At 46.5% G+C, this 21,093-nt stretch overlaps 1 protein-coding gene across 3 annotated transcripts; it reads right to left on the bottom strand.

Moving 5' to 3' along the window:
* Nucleotides 1–106: 106 nt before the first annotated feature.
* PTPN6 (protein tyrosine phosphatase non-receptor type 6) lies at nucleotides 107–20,450 on the bottom strand. 3 transcript variants are annotated; one of them, XM_015293521.4, is made up of 16 exons: nucleotides 20,302–20,450; nucleotides 20,064–20,162; nucleotides 8,840–8,962; nucleotides 8,332–8,526; nucleotides 5,551–5,773; nucleotides 4,773–4,889; nucleotides 4,509–4,622; nucleotides 4,026–4,122; nucleotides 3,531–3,610; nucleotides 3,299–3,448; nucleotides 3,062–3,193; nucleotides 2,664–2,818; nucleotides 2,288–2,355; nucleotides 1,767–1,918; nucleotides 943–1,040; nucleotides 107–820 (listed from the first exon to the last, which is right to left on the bottom strand). In XM_015293521.4, the coding sequence occupies exons 2-16, from the start codon at nucleotides 20,075–20,077 to the stop codon at nucleotides 718–720; spliced, it is 1,821 nt and encodes a 606-aa protein (XP_015149007.2). In that variant the 5' UTR covers nucleotides 20,078–20,162; nucleotides 20,302–20,450; the 3' UTR covers nucleotides 107–717. The 3 variants fall into 3 exon arrangements, with proteins under 3 accessions (XP_015149007.2, NP_001026655.2, XP_040557352.1); NM_001031484.2 differs by lacking the exons at nucleotides 20,064–20,162; nucleotides 20,302–20,450 and adding an exon at nucleotides 9,267–9,582; XM_040701418.2 differs by lacking the exons at nucleotides 107–820; nucleotides 943–1,040; nucleotides 2,288–2,355.
* Nucleotides 20,451–21,093: the final 643 nt, after the last annotated feature.

The following is a 21,093-nucleotide window of genomic DNA, read 5'->3' as shown; positions in this document are numbered from 1 at the left end:
CCGTGTGTACTTCTTTAGGTGCCTAAAGAAGAGGTTATTTTGCATGGGGGAAGGTGGAGCCGAGCTTTTCTTTAATTGCAAGCGCTGCAAAAGACTTGGGTCAGCATTTAAACAAGTACACCTTTATTTACAAACAGAAGATAAAACAGCCATCACACCATCACACACTGGCATATTTACAGCATTCAGTTGTAAGATGGAAAAGAAGAGAGATTATTGTGTAGAGGGTCAGGATAAAGAAAAGAGGAAGTTTCCTGTTGAATTACAGAGGAGCTAAGCTGAAATAGGGCAGAAATGCCAGATTTTAAAAGATGAGGTTTCGGGGAACGCTAAACAGGCTAAACTCAATGGAGCAGATAGAGATGTAGTTCCTGTAAAGCTCTTCCTTAACTCCTCAAGAAGAGGAACTGCTGAAGCAGCAGTGAGTTTGGGTGCCAGTGTACAAGGATCAAGGGAAAGAAGGGGTGTGATTTTTCCTGTTAATTAATGATGAAGGGCAGTGGGAGTTGTCACAGGCTTGTACAGGCAAGGGACACTGAAGTCGGTCAGCTAGCTGGAAAGCAGCCTGGTTCAGAGCTCTGAAAGATGGCAGGGAAGAAATGGGGAAGGCCTACTTCCAGTCCAAGAGGCAGGAATGTGAGACTGGCCAGCCTGGATGTGAGCTCCCATCTTGCACTCCGTGTTTAAAACTCCCTTGGGGCTACCTGCAATCTGTGCTTATTTCTTCTTTAGTGAGCTTTTCAGCTTCTTCTCCGAGGACAGCTGTTTCCGTACCTTCTCCTCCTTTTTACCCAAATTTTCATAAATTGTCTCTTTCTGCCTGCAAGATCAGGAAGAAATAGGAAAAAGTGAGCAGAAGGAAAAGCCTAACCAAGCCAGCAGGTAGAAAGAGCACTGCCAAAAGCAAGCATAGATTAGCCTCGGGCTTACACCAGCACTTACTTGGAGGATTTTCGTGAGACCTTGGCATGCATATTCTTCACTGCAGGTGGGTAGGTTATGTTCCCATACTCCGACTCATTTTGCTTGCTTTTCTGAGACTACGGGAGAGAAAACTCAAGCTGAGAAGAATGGGGTCGGAGAAGCATGAGAGGAGGCATAATGGAAGAACTGGGGCTATTTAATCATGCACATATCATGCTAGGATCTCAGTAGAGATTGGTGGGCTGTTGAAGTCCACATGCTCTGTGCAGTGCCCACAGGTGGCCCAGAGGTGAGCAGCAGGAATACGTCTGCATTCTTCTACAGAAGGGACTAGAGGGGCAACACATTTCTGGAGGCACCAACAAACCTCACTGTCACGTGCTGGCTAAACAGTATTAAACAACAGCAGGTAGTGAATGTTGTCAGAGGCTACAAACAAAAAGGATGCTAGTATCAGCAAGTAGGAGAAAACCTTTTTCACAGAGGTTTGGGAGACAACTACAGAACCAGGATGGGGAAGACAAAGGAAGAGAGCAAAATCTTTGCTTGTCTTAGATTGAGCTTGTAACTAAACCATGCTTAGTGAAGTTACATAGAATGTAGTTGAAATTGTTGCATTAAAACTTATTACTGTTCAGTGGTTCACAAGAGGGTTGCACTTAAGCTGCTGCCACTGTCCCCTGTATTTTAAAGGATGAGGGAGAAGTCTCAAATCTTGCTTCATTGTCATAGTCTACGTAGGTCCCAAAGCTAGCTTAGCATTTAGGAAATAGAGCACTTGGGCTCAGGGCCAACACTACGCAGGGCCTCAATTCACAGGATAGGAAAGCCCATTTTCTCACCTGGATAACCTCCAGCTTTCTCTTTGTTGTCTCTATGAATTGGCAGATGGCCATGTAGATGAACTTGTACTGGGCTTCTGTCTGCACCATCCCTGAGCGTTGGGCCCTCACCATCTGGATGGTCTTCTGGATGTCAATGTCACAGTCCAGCCCTACCAAGGGGTACCAGAAAAGCTTTGGACGCATTTGCTGACCCCCCTTTCCCAATTCTCTTCCAAAAACAGTTGCAGTGGAGCTCATTCAAGAAGTTTTCACCTCCCTTCACCCCTGCAAGGACCTCCCATCCCTTCTTCCTCCTCAGGATCTTCCAAGCCTGGCCCTGGAGGAAGAGCTCAGGCTCAGGGAAGGCGAAAGCCACATTAAATGGGTACACTTCAGAGAATCAGCAGCTGCCATAGACCAAGGATAGCACAACTTTGTCAGGGCTGTGGCAGGCTCTCTTCCATTGAGACCTTTTGCTGCTAGCGTTAAGCCCTACTGGGTGGGCCAGTTTACTTCAAGACACAATGAGGTCCTCTTACCCTTGGTGGAGATTGTTTCCACTATCATATCAATGACGATGATAGTCCCAGTGCGGCCAATCCCAGCACTGCAGGGAGAGGACAAGCAGAGATCAGAGCTGCCTGTACAGTTATACCTACATCCACCCAGCCACCATGGTCCTGAAACAATATGCAGCTGTTTCTGGGGAAGGGTGCAGCACTTGTAGCAGCTGTTCATCACAGCCACAAAATAAGGATTCAACAGGCAGTAGTTTGGTTTGGGGACATCAAAAAGAAGTAAGAATTGTCAGTGGGTTTAAGTCCTAAGGAACAGCTAGCACAGCAGAACAAAGACCTTACACCTTGAGCTATGGAACAGATAGACAATGATTTAAACCTCAGCTTTTGTACCAACCTGCAATGCACCAGAATAGGCCCCGCATTTGGAATGCTCTCCTGCTTCTGGTTTATTTGATCGAGGAAGCTCAGCACTCCTCCTGGCTCACTGGGGACACCGTGGTCAGGCCAGCTCAGGTACTGGTACTGCCAGATCTCACGCACAGCCTCACTCTGACAATAAAAACATCTTACTGGTAAAACTGCAGCCCAGTCTATCCCTGGCCTCTGTCCTGGGGAGAGCTGGGTCTTAAGCCAAAGGCTTAAGGGCACTCCTTGAGCTCTCCTTGGTGATTTGGTCCAGCCCAAAACAGATGGAACAATTCAACCACAGCACCCAGTAGTTCCCAGCCTTAGACACATAAGTGACTGTTAGACCCATGGGCTCCAGAACAGTCCCCGACCAGGCACACTCACATCATTTATTGGACACACACAGAGATGCCGGAGTTTGTATTCCAATGCGTCGTGCTCCCCAACATTCTCCACAAGGTAGGGACCATATTCTTTTGTGCTGCCTGCCTCTGGCCAGTAGGGCACACATTTATTCTGTGTGGACAAGAGGTAAAGTGGAGACAGGCAGAAGGCAAGAGAGAGAAAGCAAACAGCTATGACTGAAGGGGAAAAAAGGGCAGTTCCAAGACACCTTCTTACCCGTCCTTTTTCTACTTCCCGTGTGGTCATAACAATAATATGTGTGTTCTCCTGCCACACCATTTGCCAGAAGTCATTGACAGTGGTATCCAGACAACCCTGGCTAGCGATGTAGGTCTTGGGGCACTCATCTGGACTGATCAGATTGTTCTGTGGAAAGGGAAAGATCAGGAATGCTTCAGGCAGTCCTCTCTCCCACTTTGGGCATACAGCCATCTTTCAAAAATCTCACCTTTACATAGTTGGCGTTGATATAGTCAGATCCAGGGATATTTGGGTCCCTTCCTTGGAGGATGACTCTAGAGTGATCAACTAGGGGTGCAGTCAAGAATAAACAGAGCAATGAGACACCCTGTGCCCAGCCTCCCACACAAACCTCCCTCACTGACTCCTGCCACCTCATTCATGTTACCCAGTGTACACAGCATGCCCCTACATTTTCACCTCTCCTCTGTGGTCAGAGCAATTTTAGTGTGTGCTTCCAGTTCTCTTCTCCTATGATAGATCATCCCATAAGCTAGTCTGATGCTTTCCTCCTTCCTTCCCTCCTTCAAGAGCATGAAAAGGCTGTGACCTTTTATCAGCTTTTAAATCCTTTATGCTGCAGACTTTGTAACCCACTCTGGAGGACAGAACAGGCTGAGGCAGGGCCAGAGTTGACCTGGACACCTCTTCATTGCCTGTCTCCATCTCTTTGTTCTTTTGACAGTGGAGGAGATAGACTCACAAGGCAAGATGTTCTTGTATCGATTCTTGCTCTTGTTTTCAGGTCTCTGGCCTTCATGACGGTCAAACAGTTGTTTGGCTTCCTGTTTTTGCAGGCTCTGAAAGCAGGAGAAAGTTATGGCAAGATCACAGTGACAGAGTAGGTGGTCACTCAGAGGAACAGTGGTAACTCTAAGGATACATAGGCATGCTTGTCAAAGAACAGAGAAGTAAAAAGTTAAACTAGTCTTGAAAAGTCCAAGGTTCATGCTCTTACTGTTTTGTTGACTAGTTCTATCCATGAAAAAGTACATTTCTACCTCACTGGGTTAATTTAAAGATAATGCTTACTCCTGAGATCTAAACAGACTTATTTCAGAGACAAATTGACATTAATTTACAAGACTGCCTGAGAAATTTCCAAAAAGAAATCAGGGATGGATAATTGGATGGTGCACAGGAACTCCCCAGAAAGCCAGAGTAATATCTCCCCACTGTTTCTTACATCAAATTCCTCCCAGAATCCAGCCTTCGATGTTTCCTCAGATAAACTCTTCTTGTTCAGTTCATGCACTCTATTCTCAATGTCAGCAGCATTCACCCTTGTAGCATAGTAGGGCTGGGGATGGGAAAATACAGCAGGTTGGCATGAGAGAGAGATGCTACTGGAGATCAAAGTCTCCGCTGTGGAAAACAAGGAGCAACAGAACACAAACAAACAGCAAATCCCTCCAAAAGATCCTTGAAGAATAGAAGAAACAGAATGTACCTGCTTCAGGTATACAAAAGAGCCAGACACCTCTTCAATCCCAGTCTTCTTGAAGTGCTCCACAAGATCTGCCAAGCTGTCAAACTTTTCAGAACCTCCAACTGTATAACGTCCATTCTAAATGGAGAAAGAACAGGTTACATCCCATAACATTCCTGCACCCAAAGCTGATAATGCTCAGGAAGAAAGAGGAATCTGAGGTTCAAAGTCATAGGAACCACTTTGTTCCATCTAGAAAAAAGCCATCAAATGGTAGCTTGACAGCGCTGAATTCAAGGTGAGCTGACTCCTTAGTGGATGGAAGCCTGCAGGAAATACTGCCTTCAATTCTCATTTAAGGCCTATTGCTTTCCGTCCCTGAAATCTCCCTCCATTTCCTGTATAGCTTCATATGAAAGAGAGAGGAGAACTTGTTACAGAGAGGTGCAACATCCTCCAGGGTGAGTCTGGAGACCTTGCCAATACCTCCACCTCTGCCAAGAGCTTTTAAGTCTTTTGATAAACTCATCATTAGACCGTGAGTCCTCCTATCTCTTTCACTCGGCTCCCTGTGCTGGAACTCTTAGACACACCTCGTCCTGCTTCCTTCCATGTCTGAGCATGCAGCACTGCCAACGGTCACCGAGTCCTACATGAGGACATAAGGAACCTGCAGGGTGACAGCACTTTGATCCAAATTCATAAACACTGGTCATCAAGATGACAGGGCTTTTGAGGAGATAGCAGAGATAAGTACAAACATCTACTCCCTCCTCCTTTTGCTCTCCCACCTGCTCACCTCACACATGATTTTGATGTGGGTGACTTTGAGACGGGCCCCAGAGGCACTGGTTGCTCCAGCTGGTGGAGCATCAGACCCAGGTTTAGGTTGGTCAGTCAGGACAGACAAGACAAAATCCCCAGGTTTGCTGAGGCTCTCCCGCACCAAGAAGGTCCACGGGGTGGCTTTGGCCTGGAGAAGTGATTCAGCTGCAACACCTGACAGATGCCCATGGTACCACCTGAAAGAAATAAGAGAAGGTCAGAAGAGGTGGAGATGCAAGTAAGTGGATGCCCTTGAGCTGCTGAGTGCCAGACAGTAACGCTGGGGAAGGAGAGAAAGGGGGATGAGGAAAGATGAGGGGAGAAACAGAGGAAGGAGGAAGGGAGGGATACCAACGGAGAAGCGAGACCTTGGGAAAAATACGTGACACAGCAGTTAGACAGCTGCCAAGAAAAGGAAAGGGCAAGGGATGAGTGGAGCTAGAAGGGACCACAGAGCAGAAAGTACAGTGGGAAAGCACCAAGTGAGATCCAGCTGTGTTATACATAAAAGCACAGATAAGTAATGCTTACTGGTTTTCAGATCAGTTCAGGTAGGGTATCTGTGGGTTTCAGTATCTCAGCATGATTGGGATTCTAGCCTTACTGCTACAGGGTGCTTCGGAAATTCAAACACTAAAGAAAACAGAACTAAGCCCCCAGTGAGTCAGCAACAATCCCATCGGAGTTAGCAGCACTCAGGTGGCTTTACTGAGTTCTATTAAAGATCTAACCTAGGGAAAGATCCTTTTCTTGGAACTCTAGTAACAATCTTGTTTTCTGAAACTCAGCTGTCTTTTCAGTCAAAGGATAATTCCCATTCTATGAACACATCACAATGCAGCAATCAGACTAGCCATGGGTACCATTCCAGAAGGTGCTGGGGGCTTTACTGAGCTGCCAAGTAAGGAGACACATGCAAATTGTAATAAGTTGAGATGCTGTGAGATGTTCTGAATCATCCCACTCCTCCCAGTACCACCTTGCTTGTATAGGCTCTGCTGGATCTGGATATACCTGAGCCCAGGGGACACCACAGCCCCGGTGCCTCTGTGCTGCGCTCTTCCCACTTAGGTATCAGAGAACAGATTTGCACCCTTCTCCAGCAAGGACGATCTGGCTCAAACAGGTCCATCTGTCTCTGGGACAGCCTCATCTGCAGCTGAAGCCATGCACTGGGCTCTGTGTTTGGGGGCTTTGAATCTGTCATGCTAGCATGGGCTTTGTTCGTGCAGCCCTGTCCTGTTCCACAGAGCGCCCAGCAACTGCAGACACCGCCATTGTGGCCATCTCCCCGGTGAGCAGCATTTCAAAAGCAGGTAGCTCTTGCATCAGGCTGACTTGCAATGCCTCTTCCTGCTCTGCTCACTTCAGGTACTGCAATAAGCACCAGATATGCTCCACACATCACTGCACACACTGCAGACAAGGCCAGGCAGATGCTGAGTGTGGGCAGATCCATAGCAGCAGGTTTGCTGCCCACTGAGTAATTAATGGTGGAGATGTGGGGCAGTAGTGGTATTAATGATGGACTTTGAATTGCTACAGCTCCTCTGCTATCCCCAAGAATTAAAACCTAGTTCAGGAGCCCATGCCACAGTCACAGAAACAGACAGGGCATTCATTCACCCCTGCTCTGCTCAGCACAACACATTCCTCTACGCATCATCTAAGAATCCTTTAGAGAGCAAGATGTCGCAGACAGTTATCGTGCCTCAGCTAGTTGGGGCTAGCTTTAATTTATATTGATCTTCACCCCATTCTCTGTAAGAAGTAGCTAGGGACTTCCACTGCATGGCAGTTATTAATTTCTGAACCTCTTCCCAAATAAGTGTCCAGCCAACATTTGCCCTGGGGAACAGCTGACTGCCCTCTTCATCAAGAAAGGGGTCTGCGGGTACTCCTCCACAGGTAGGAAGGAGTTAATGCGTCCTGTTCCCCCCTTCCCTCCCCCAGCACAGCCCAGCTCTTCAAACCCACGTGATGGAAAATCACTTGGGGAGAGAGTGAGAGGAGCTTTCGTAAGAGCTGGGGGGAGAAGTTTCCAACCGCAGGAGGAAGGGAGGAAGCTGTAGGGCCACAGCCCAACGGCCTTGTATGGAGCGGACAGCCAGGACACGGGCAACCCAGGGTGTACCCAGCTGCTTCTCACTCAGCATTGCAGTTCCCGGTTCCCAGGTGCACGAGGAAGACCTGTCTGCTCCCCAGGAAGCAGTCTGTCCCCACCCCAGAGCACGGCATGACACCCCCAAGCTGCGTCAGCAAGCCTGAAAGCTCAATGCAAGGGCAAAACCACCTGATTTGATTTAGGAACTTTGTGTCAGAGAGGTATGCAAAGTGGGGACAGGAAGGAGACTCAGCAGGCTGGGAATAGCAGGTGAATGTCAGCCCCACTCAGCCACATGAGTCAGCTGGGCCCAAATGAGCAGGTCTGGGGCAAGGCTCGGGGCTCCCACACACCAAGTCATCCCCACATACCACTGCGGATACATAACTAAGGCCACAACCCCTGCTTTTTATGAACAGTACATAAATCACAAATGCAACAAGAAACCAAAAGTATAAATAGATCCCCATCAAGTCTGCTCTGATGTCAAGTTATGTCCAGCTATTGCTGCGGATGGCATCCCTGTGGAAACACAGGAGGATGCAAGAGTGAGGAGATGCATTTTGCAAGGCTCTCTAGAGATGTGGGCAAGGAAGAGAGAAGGGCATGAAACGTCATCACAGACACACCAAAGCTTGGTTTTCTCCATACCTCTCAGTAGTTGGATCAGAACAGTTGAGCGGATATCGCAAGTCAATGATGGTTCCATCTTTGTCTTGCAGTGAGCCCTGCTGCTGTGTGTAGTACTCCACCAGTTCTGAAAGTGTGGCAAACTTCTCTCCTCCATATAGGTCATAGAAATCCCCAGTATTCTGGATACGGATGTGGGTTACCTGATCGCCAACCCTGAGGGATGAGGCACAGAGTAGTCTGGTGAGGCAGCTGAATAAAACCCAGAGATTTGGAGCCCCTGCCTGCATCACCTCCTACCATGGAACTGCAGCAAACCATCCCAGTGGAAGGAGATGACTGGAAAAAGAAGCTCCTGAGGAAAGTTAAGGGAGTGTCTAGAAGGTACTGGGCAGCTCAGGTCCTTTAACAGCTTGGAAAGAAGTCAGAGAAATAAGGACAGGTTGAAGGAGAGACCGTAGGACAAATGAGGATCTAAGCATTTTGCACATATAACCTTGGAACAGCAGTTGACATCCAAGTTACCCACCTAACCGAAAGGGAAAAATCCCCTTGATTCTTTCGACTGGGTCTGGCTAGAAAGCTCCCATGGACACCTCGTCCCTTCAGTAAGGCTTCAGCTTCCAGCCCACTCAGGTCACGATGAAACCACCTAGAAAAGGAGATGAAAACAGAAACAAGTAAACAAAAAATGCCAGGCACCACTATTGTACAGTGAAGAACGGCTTCCAGTCATCTTTCTTAGGTATATCCATGCAGGCGACAGCCGGCAACAGCATGGATAACCTTGGTACCCACCACCTTCCCAAGCCTATGAAGGATTTCAGTTGAGATACAGCTATGAGTGTGATCCCCTCTGAGCTGCCCTATTTTGCTGGTTCCCCTACCTACACACCCACATGCACACACGCACACGCACACGCACACACACACACACACTTGTCAGACCCTCTTACCTCACCATTGTGAAGGGAAAAAAGAAGGGGAGGTCAAGTGGCTATCACCAAACCAACTCAAAAAATACGGAGGAAAAGTCTCTTTGCACTGGTGAGAAAAGGGAAGTCGGAGATCAGCGATGGAGCAACCGGCACTAAGTTGTTTCTGCTTCTCTTGGGAGCTGGCCATGTATCTCTCCTAAATCCACTGTTAGTCCATTCAATGCTTCTCCATCACTCTGTTTCTGGAGAGGTGCCTTGATCTCCTGGCCTTCTGTGCACTGCTGTAGAGCACAGGCAGGAGCAACCTGGTGCGCAGCTGAGCACACGCGGCTCCAGGAACAGGAAGCGCTCTGAACCATCAGCTCCTCAGCCCCAAGCTGCTTTGCACACACTTCTGCTTCTCCTTTTGTGTCTTTCCTCCCCAGCCCCCTTGTTATTCTCGGGCCCTTGCTTTTTTTTTTTTTTTTTTCACATCAGGTTTGACACTGTAAGTGCTTCTTGAGACCCAGCTGTGGTCACAAATTTCAGTTCTGCAAGACGTCCGTTCCCCTTCTTTCCCATGAGGTCAGTAAGAAACACAAGTGCTCCCCACCCCAAAGTCCATGCAGTGGTACTAAGGTGAGCACAGCTGCCTAGGGTCACCCACACATCTGCAAGGGTAAAAAAGGCAGCATGTCCCGGTACGCATTCAGCAATAAAGCACCCTACAAGTCATGACCACCCGGACATGCATCTGGCTCTGCAGGGCTGCTCTCAGCCATGTAGCTGAAACCTCCATGACCCCACTAGGCAGGTAAATATCCCATGTGCTCTAAGCAGCCACAGAGGGAATCTGAGTAAAGCCAGGCCTGCAGATTTTAAGAGGCATAGGCTAGCACGCTAAGCACAGCACTCCTCTCATCTTGAACACAGTCTACCTGGAGGGTACAACTAGCAGAAGCACAAGAGGGCTGGGAGACAGATGTTGGAGCACCCAGGACAGCAGGCAGAGAGCAGAACCATCAGCTACAGCCTATGGTGTACCCACACGGCACCAGTACAGCTTAGTCTAGGACCTTCAAGATCCCAGTAAAGCATACTGAGGTCAAAGTTGTAAATCCATACATCCAGATAAAAAGAAAGAAAACTATTTCCACCTCTCTACAGCTAAAGCACATGACTATCCTTTTCCACAGCACTGATTTTAAAGTCTGCAGTTCTCATGAAAGAATGGGAGCAAAGTAAAGGCCACAGAAGGCAATCCAGCTGGTAAAGGAGCATGACTCCTCCTTCTCACCATCTCAGCTACCACACAGTAGTGTGTGGGTAGTGAGTAGCTGAGATGTGTGGTGTCGGCAGCAGGAACAGCAAGAGATTTGCTCATTTCAAGTAGCAGCAGTTGCAGACTTCCCTACGTACCACGACCATCAAATCTTGCAAAGAACTGAACAGGCTGCTCACAATGGCCAAGACATACAGAAACTAACACCAAAGGGAAGTACAGGAGACACGAATGGGGAAACTAAACTTCATTGCTAGAAAGATAGATCAGGCAGCAAAAACCAGCTTCCTTTGAAATACTTCCAGTTTCACACAGATGATAAGCTGGGATGTGGTAAACTGCAGGAATCCAGCTGTACTGACTTAAGACTGATATTAAAAGAAGGAAACTTTAAAGGCACAGAGACTCAATGACACAACGAACATACTATAGCTAAATAAGCTCAGAACCACACCGTCATTTGTTCACTCCCTGCTCCCAGTGGGATGAGGGAGAGAATTGAAAATAAAATATAGAACTCGTGGGTTGAGATAAAAACTATTTACTAAAACAGAAAGAGGAAAAAAAAGGATAATAGTTACGATAATAATATATACGTACAAAACAAGTGATGCACAAGCAATCTCACTACCTGCCAACCGATGCCCAGCCAGTCCCCAAGCAGCTCCTGCCAGGCCATTTCCCCACCGCTTTCAGGTTTTTCCATATGATGTCATATGGTATGGAGTATCCCTTTGGCCAGTTTAGGTCAGCTGTCCTGGTTCTGTTCCCTCCCAGCTCCTCATACCCCCTCAGCCCCCCTCGCTGGCAGGACAGCGTGAGAAGCTGAGAAGCTGAAATGCCCTTGGCTCTGTGTGGCACTGCTCAGCACCAGCTAAAAACACCTTTCACATTCATGGAGAACCTGTGCAATAGCATCCATGGTCAAGTCCACCCCTTGATCCCGAGTCCATCTATATAATGCATTTCTTCCATGATGGCCTGAGGTATCAAGAACCCACGGAGCTGGAAATAATTCGCCCTTAGGTTGCCAGTCAAGATCTACCTAAGCCACTTCAGTCCTAGAGAGCCGATCCATCTGCTGTTTGTTTTGATGTTCATCAGTGGCACAGTTCTTGGATACGTGGGCATCTAAGTGACATTCCTTTACAACCATGTTCTCTACCCAAACAGCAGTATCTTTTCATAATGCAGCGGCCCAGATGAGTTTGCCACTGCCTTGTCATTTATTCTGCTTCCATAGTTGTAAACACTACATATATAGGGCATTTGCCATCACCCAGGAGTCAGTGCAGAGATACAGCACTGGCCACTTCTTTCTTCAGTAATATTTAAAGCTAGGTGGGTGGCCTTCACTTCTGCAAATTGCCTCAATTCAACTTCAGTAGCTTCTGCAACTCATCACGTAGGACTCCACATAGCAGCCTTCTACCTCTAACGCTTTCCCACAATACAATAGGACCCATCAGTGAACAAGGCATATTGCTTTTCACTCTCAGGTAGTTTACTACATAGCAAATCGTAGAATATCTCAAGTTGGAAAGGACCCATAAGGATCATGGAGTCCAACTCCTGTCTCCACACAAGACCACGTGTCTGAAAGCACTGTCCAGATGCTTCTTGAACTCCAGCAAAGTCAAGACTGTGACCACTTCCCTGAGGAGCCTGTTTTGGGGTCCAACCACCCCCCAGTGAAGAACCTTTTCCTGATATCCATACAGAACCTTTCCTTTTGCAGCCTCATGCCATTCCCTCAGGTTCTATCACTTGTCATCAGAGGGAGGAGATCCTCATGACAAGCTATAGGCCACAATGAGGTCTCCCCTCAGTCTGCTCTTCTCTTGGCTGGACAAACCCAGGGACCTCAGCCACTCCTCATGCATCTTCCCCTCTAGACCCTCCAACATCTTTGTAAGCCTTCCTTTGGACACTCTAATAGAATTATGTCCTTTTTGTACTGTGGCACCCAAAACTGAACACAATGATCAAAGTGAGGCAGCATCAGTGCAGTGTAGAGTGGGAAAATAATTTCCCTTGAGCAGCTAGCAATACTATGCTTGATTCACCCCAGGATACAGTTAGCCTTCCTGGCTGCCTGGGCACACAGTTGACTCATATTCAACTTGTTGTTGACCAAGATCCCCAGATTTCTTTCAGCTGGGCTGCTCTTCAACATCTCATCCCCCAGTCTGTATGTATAGCCGGAATTACTCCTTCCCAGGTGCAGAATCTGGTGTTTTCTCTTCCTAAAATTCATGCAGTTGGTGATTGCCCAGTCCTCTAGTTTGCCTAAATCTCTCTGCAAAGCCTCTCCACAGAGTCAACAGCACCTCCCAATTGAGTATGATTAACAAACTTCCTCAAAACACCATCTAGTCCTACATCCAAGTCATTTTTGAAAATATTAAAGAGAACTGGCCCTAAAATGGGCCCTGAGGAACCCTGCTGGTGACCAGCCACCAGCCTGATGTAACCTTAATTACCTATTTACCTTCTGGGCCCAACTCATCAGCCAATTGCTCACCCATCACATTATCTGTTTGTCGAGCCGTATGGCAGACATTTTGTCCAGATACAGGATACTGTTAGAAACAGTATGAAAAGGGATCCCTCCATCCCTCCAGAAATACACATGGGTTCTGCCCTTTTATAACTTCATGGCATTAGGGTACTCCGTGCACTGGTGTCCAATAGAGCCTAATACTCCTGTGGTTCTAATGTGCCAGGCCATCAAATCCACACAGTCCAATAAAACTGATTGTCCCTTTCCTCCACCTGGAGGCAGGGCGCCTCTGGTTCTGATTACTGTATTCATTACTCACATCTCATGTATGAGAACCAGAAGGTTCACTGTCAGTGTCAGAAATAAGATCAGACCATCTTTCTATCTGGAAACCAGAGAAGCCATTATTCTGGATGAGCCCCCTTTTTGGACTGTTCTTCCTTGCAACTCACGTATCCATGCCTACAGGGTCAAAGTGGGTTTCCCATCCCACTTCCTCATATCTTATCCATGGTCACACAGGTAAAATCACAGGGTGACAATGTGATATGTATCCACTATATTCTCTCTCTCAGGGACAGGAACACGGAGGTGAGATACTGGTTTGTACAGGTTGGGGAGAAAGATTACACATTTTCTTTGAGCCACTGAACCAGTTTTTCTACAGCTGACACAGGTCTGTAGGGAGAAACACACATTTTCCTCATATTGTTGAAGTAGGCTAGCCATCTCATCCACTGCTAGGTTTTTTTGTTGCTGTTGTTATTTTTCCAGGTCATTGCTGCCAGGGTGGTGGCACGTGATGGTGGTGCACTCCATACAAATCTCTGCCAAATAGATTGAGGGCACCTCATATCATCTGGATGATGGGATAACTGATTACCATCCAAGTAAATATTACACATAATCTCCAGCAAAGCTAATTCCATCAGGCACTGGATACCTTTCTCCATGGTGGTCCATTTGCCTAGGTAACATAGCAGATCTTCCTCGAAAGGATATTGTCAATGGTTTACAGGCTGGTTCGGCCCAGTTCTGTGACTACTGGGGTGAGGGGACCCATGGAGCCACAGCCCACAAAAGAGGAAAAGGGGAAAGGATAGGGACATGGGCTTAAGAGCAAAACAGGGGCAACGATCTGAGGAGGAAAGCTAATTTACTAGAAAAGATATCGGAATGCAAGATAACACAATATGATATGATATAATTGGAATGAAGCTAACAAATAAAATGAGAGAGAGTGTCTCAGAACGGAAGGCCTTCTTCTAATGCTGAAGACAAGATGACTAGGGAGCACACACGCTGCCGGGACAAGCAGAAAGGGAATAAGACGGGTCTCGTGACCTGCAATCTTTCCCTCTGAATGGAAAATGGAAACACAAAGTCCTCCAGGGTATGTAGTTCTTCTCCTGTGAGACAGGTGTACTGGGAACTATTGATACACAGAACTGGAGCATTAACTCTTTAACTCCTAGTGCACTACATGATGTTATGATATGGAATACAGATAACAAAAATCAGAAAATCATGACGGATATCTTTCCATAGGGTGAAGGCCTGTGTCCCTTTTCCATTTGCTTTGTCGATGCCACTTTCCCTAGAAAAAGATTCTAGCTGCCTGGCTTCACTGCCCACCAAGTCCAGACTACTGGCCTCATTAGCCCAGCACCAGAGCAGTCAGGTGACAACATGCTTGTCTGGACAATGGCTGAAATCTTTGTGCATATCTTGCAGCTCACCCAAGGTTAGGGGTCAGATGTTACGCTTCCTTTGTGAGTTCTGTCTCTCCCTGCTCCTCCCATTTTTGTTATGGCCCTGCTTCATCTTAACCTCCTTCTGTCTTAGCAGGAGTTTCTTTCTTTACTAAATAAGCTGGCTTTGTTTTGCAGCCATTTTTAACTCTTGTGTACAGGGACAACTGATACTGGCACTGGTTGGTTCTGTGGATGAACTGCAGGGCATGTCACAGGGATTGGAGTGACCACAGGGCCTATTGCAAGAGTCTGGGGCAACTGCAGGGCCCATCACAAAGACTGGAGCAATTCTAGGGCCTGTCACATGTTGCTTGGAGCAACATCAGGGCCTGTTGCGGGAGTTGGAGCAGTCACTGGGTCTGTCACAGGAGTTGGAGGAGTTGCAGGGACCATTTGGTGCACTGTCATCAGATTCAGAGGTATTCTCTTCCCCTCGAGTGTGCTGAATAGTACTGACAAAGGCTCAGTAAGCATTGGCCAGGCCCCAGCACGCTGCAGTGACTTGTGTCTCTCTAGAAATGCCAGGGCAACAGCACACCAGCAGGATGTGCTGTTCAGGATTCCACATCTGTTCAGGATTCCGCAGCTGTTCAGGGGCAAAGTTCCAAAACACTGTGGGCCCTTATCGCCCTAGATACCTATCCATATCATCCTACACTCCCTGCCATTCATATATCCCACCTCAGAACAGACTTCTCGGTGATATTCTTAAACAGTTGCTTAATCTTAAACAAAACCTGAAACACATTCACAAATCAATAGGAACACGCAGGTTTGAACATCCCAGACATATTCAGAATTCTCAGAAACTACTGTAACTAGTCTAGGGGAAGAAGAAAAAGTGAAAGAAAAAGGGAGGCTGAGGAAACGGTGAAAAGTACCCTCCCTTGTCTCCCCATAGCCTACCTCCCAGAGGAGACAAAGCAAAGAGTGTAATTACTAATATTCTCCAATGTATGGTTCCCTAGGCACAAAGATGATTGTAATGCTGAGCACAAGCACCAGATTAGTTTTCCAACCAGCAATTTTATCATATCATACACCAAGATCACACAGTACAGCAAAACAACAACCTTAATCCAACACTTAGACACAGTAAACAACACGATGGGGAAAATAAACAGCAAGTAAGGTGCTAAATATTATAGTTCCAAGAAAAGGCTCTGAAGGAGCTCTGCAAATAATAAAAAAAATTAGCAGAGTAACTACCACAACAACCACAACTCTGTTTTAATACACTCTGGTCAAGTCTGCTGTTAATTTAACTCTTCGAGCCTCATGTTGAGCGCCAAAAGGACTGCTGAGGTCTAACCCAGCAGGTAACCAAGCACCACACAGTCATTCACCCACATCCCCCTCCCCCAGGGGGACGGGAGAGAGAACTGGGGGAAAAAAAAAAAAAAAAAAGTAGAACTCATTGGTCAAGATAAAAAACTATTTACTAAAAAAAAAAGAAAAAAAAAAAAAAGGTAGAGGGAGAAAGGACAATAGTTATGATAATAATAAAATATATAGACAAAACCAGTGATGCAAAAGCAATTGCTCACCACCAGCCTACCGATGCCTAGCTAGCCCCTGAGCAGCACCTGCCTGCCCAGACAACTCCCCACAGTTTTCATGTTCTTTCATGTCATGTCATATGGAAGCATGTACCACAAAATTATAATCGAGACTCTAAAATACTATCATAATACAATTAACAGGTCAGAAGATTTCAGCAAAGAGACTGCTCTTATGGTGTTGTTTGGCTTTAAGTACCACCAGATAGTAGAACCTCATCTTGCAAATTCTTCGTCGAGAAAAGCCACAGCTAGCACAGGAACAAGATTAGAAGACAGAATAAACAAAGTAGGTAATTAAAAGGCACCTCCATCTGAACCGCTGTTAAAAAGGACACTGAGAAATTGGGCACAGTCCAGCACTGGGCCACCAGGGCAATGAGGAGCTTGGGTTCACCACAGAAAATGAGAGCTAGGTTTGTTCAGACTGGAGAAAAATTGCTTGTTAAGGAATTTAATAGCAGTCTGAGACTATCTAAAAGGGGCCTGGGGGGTTTAGAGATGATGCAGTCAGATTATTCTTTGTGGAGCACAGCAAAAGGAAAAGAAATAACAAGTGTAGCTTTCAGCAGAAGAAATTCAGATTATACACACAACGAGGGCAGTTCAGCAATTGCCACAAGTGTCCAGAGAGACTGGGGAAATGACTCCTGGAGATGTGCAAGAACTAACCTGACGAAGGCCCTAAGCGACCTCAACTATCGAGCTTCAGAGGTGGCTCTGCTGTGGGCAGAGAGTTGGACTAGGCCATCTAGAGGTTGAAATGGCTGCCAAAGGAACAGCAGAAGAAGAATTAATGCAGAGAGGTTTTTTTTCCTCCTTGTACTCCCTGTTTGCAGTTACTGGTAAACTACTTCCTTTGGTTTGCATATGACGTGTTCACTTGCACATTTTTAATAACACTTTGTTGCTGTAGAAAGAAAAATCAGTCATCACCTGATTGCTATTCATTCCACCTGCTCATGATTTTATAAACATCTAAATTCTGTATCCTTCCTCACCTGTTTCCCAGGCTGAAGACTCCAACCCTATTTAGAAGGTCTCCATACAAAGCTATCCTACACCAAATCATCTTTGTTGTCCCTCTTTGAGGTGTTTCCAACACTGCTGTACTGTTTTGGAGAAGAAGGCAAAGGGTAGCTCAGGAATGAACACTGTTAAAGATGAGAGAGTTGGTGATAAAGTTGGTGAGACACAGAGACATGATGACAATTTCTGCTATTTGCTCACCAAAACTGAGCATTAACTGACCATTAAGTCCATGCACATGGACTTGTATGCTGTCACAATCTTACTCCTGAGAGGTTACCATCATCTCACAACTGTTTCATCTGTAAATTCTGAGTTATTTTTCTCCACAAGAGCACACTGTGCCTGACAAAACATGGGAGCCTTTTACAACGGTGTTTGACACTGTCCCACACAAGATCCTTGTCTCTATATTGGAAAGACGTGGATTTGATTGAATGACTACTCACTGGATAAAGATTTGCCTAGATTATCACATTCAAAGAGTTCTGGTCAATGGCTCAATGTCCAGGTAGAGACGAGTGGTATTCCTCAGGGGTTAGTACTGGGGCTAACACTATTAACATCTTTGTTGCTGATATGGACAGTGGGATTGAGTGCATGCTCAGCAAGTTTGCCAACAGCATCAAGCTGTGAGGTGCCGTTGACACAGTGTAGGGAATGGGGGACCTCGAATCTCAAATGTGTTGCCATCCAGGGAGACCTTGGCAGGCTTAAGAGGGGGGGCCTGTGAGAGTTTCATGAAGTTCAGCAAGGCCAAGTGCAAGGTCTTGCACTTGAATCCAGGCAATACCAAGCACAAATACAGGACTGAGAATAGAACAGGACTTTGGAGTGCTGGTGGATGAAAATCTGGCACTTGCAGCCCAGTAAGCCAACCATACCCTGGGCTGCATCAAAAGAAATGTGCCAGTAGAGAGGAAGTGGTGATTGTTCCCCTCTACTTCATTCTCATGAGACACCCCCTGCAGTACTGAGTTCAGCTCTGGGGCCCTCAGCACAAAAAGAGCTTTAACCTGCTGGAGTAGGTCCAGGGGAGGGCCACAAGGATAATCAGAGGACTGGTGCACCTCTCCTGGAAAGACAGTCTGAGGGTTTGGGGATAGTTCAATCTGGAGAAAAAAAGGCTCCTGGAAGACCTTACAGTGGCCTTACAGTACCTAAAGAGGGCCTACAGGAAAGAGAAAGAGGGACCCTTTATTGGGGTCTGTAGTAACAGGACAAGAGATGATGGTTTTAAACTAAAATACAGTAGATTCAGATTAGATGCTAGTAGGAATTTTTTACTCAGAGGGCAGTGAGACACTGGAATATGATGCCCAGAGAAGCTGTGGATGCCCTACTCCTGCAAGTGTTTAAAGCCAGGTTGGATAGCACCCTGGGCAAATGGAGCTAGTGGGTGGCAACCCCAGCCCACAACAGAGAAGACTGGAACTAGATGATCTTTAAGATCCTTTCCAACCCAAACCATTCTATGATCCTAAGGACATCATTTTACACATGCCTATATTCAATTTCATCTCCTGATCAATTGCCTGCTCATCCATTATCATAATGTACTTTTGCAATTATTGAATCAGCTTCCATCCTATTATCCTGAATAACTTTCTAAAAACAGTTAATTTTATCATCTCACTATCCAAGCTCTATTTATAAGTCTTTTGTAAATATACTGAACAGCACATAGTTCAGGTCAGACCCTTATCACGTCACCACTGATAACTTCAATATGCTATAAGAAGTGGATGCTTATTCCTACTTTCCTTTCCCTATTTTCTACAAGTTATTTACTAAAGAAAAATGTCACCTTCTCTTTTATGCCATGGATTTGTCTTAAATCCTTTCACGAGGCAACCTTGTCAAATCCGCTTTTGGAAAGCCAGGTCTCTGTTGTCCACAAACTTGCTAAGTTGCTCAAAATCTCCAGGCTTTTTTACAACACAAGATTTGCCTTTACAAAAGCAGATGCTTACTCCTTCTTTGTTGCCACAGTCATTGCCTTCTCTGCTACCTCTTGCTGAGATATTAAATTTAATGGCCTGTGCTTTCTTCACATTTGGAGGCTTTTATTTTGAACCCTTTTCAAAAATCAGCATTGCATTTGCCATTTCTAATTCTCAGCACTGAGACAGGCAGTCTTGCAGTTCTGCCCAGACGTACATAGCAGTGAAGGCCATCTGGTCCTAGGGAATGGGCATACGGACCATCATCCCACAACCTGCTGAAGCTAGATGCTCTGTCAGGTCGTGTGACCACTTGACGAGGAAGTTCTATTCAGACTAGCGCAAATTGCATTTCTTTACTCCATACCACTGCGGTCCTCAAAACATAACATCCATTTATACCGACGGTAAAGACTGCATGCCCTGCTCTTCCATGAAGGAGAATGAAAACTGTAGCAATCAAAAACTGGTAGGATTAAAAAGGTCAACCACCTGACAACCCTATGTATACAAACATCTTGAAATGCTGCAGCTTCACAGCCTGCAGAATAATTGCAGTGGGCTGGGCATCACAAACTGTTTGCTCATTATCACAGTGGGGAGGAGTAATGGTAACAGCAATTAAAAAACCACCAAAACTCTAGTCCTCCAACACCTTGCTTAAGGCGTATTTTCCCCACATGTGCCCAATTCCTACTGCCATTATCTGTTTCCCACCCCCCCCCGACTCTGTTTTCTTGCCTTAACAAACACACAGAGCACTCACCCACAGGATGGCATTGGGATCTTGACACGCAGATCCCCACTGATGGGGGGGTTAACAGCAGCCGTTGGAGGAAGTACCACACCCCTAAACCAGGGGGTCCTACAAGGGGAAATAAAGCAAGACTGGAAGTAGCAGGGGTGGACTTGTGCTCTGCTGCCATGGCTGGGTGATCATGGCAGTCGGTGTCAAGGCTCAGGAAGGAGCAGCTGATGGGTCTGCCGTGTGTCCCGTGACTCACCCGTGTCTGATCCACACAGGCAGGATCCTGACTGAGCTCTGTTTGTTTCTGGGCAGGCTAAAGGTGGTAGCTCCAGGCTAGGCAAAAAGCAGGCCCCAGGCAGAGGGCTTGGTTTTCACCATTTGCAAAACACTTCCTGGGCTGTAGTTAATAAATAACTATAGGGGTGGGGAAAGGCCAGGCTGGGAGAGGTAGGTAGAAACGGAAGGGATGGACTGCTCTTCCTATTTCCTATCCGCTCTGCTCACACCCTCTCCAGCTACATTCCTACCTGGTTTGTAACCAAGGCACAGAAGGCAAAACCCAACACAGCTCTTGCAGCCCTAGCTTGGCTCTCTCAGCTTGTGGTGGCTGGGAGCCCTTCTTTGCTCTCAGCCCTTCCCGAAGACCCCAACCTTCCTTCATAAGGTGAAAATAACAAAACTTCACACCAGGGAGAACCCACTCCTCTCAGTCTCAGGAAATGCAGGATAGTTATACATTATCTTTGTCCAAAATGGGGAAATGCAGCCCTCCCTCTCTATGCCAGTCCTTGCTACATCATGTTGCTACTTTTATAACAAAATCTGACAAGTTTGACCACACATTTAGACAGAAAACAATACAGCCACAGAAGCTCATTGTGGGAGTGTACGGCTAAGTGTGGCGACAGTGGTCTTAGCTGCATTTACATCACTGGACAGCATCTTAAGGACAATGTTGTTTTCAGGAACACGTTGCCTAGTACGTTTCAAATAGCACATTTGTAAATACTCATTCTTGCAAAGACATCTTGACAAATTGAGAGGGCTG

This window comes from Gallus gallus, chromosome 1, assembly GCF_016699485.2.
Source record: "Gallus gallus isolate bGalGal1 chromosome 1, bGalGal1.mat.broiler.GRCg7b, whole genome shotgun sequence".
Lineage (NCBI taxonomy): Eukaryota > Metazoa > Chordata > Aves > Galliformes > Phasianidae > Gallus > Gallus gallus.
This window is presented reverse-complemented; position numbering and strand designations above follow the sequence as displayed.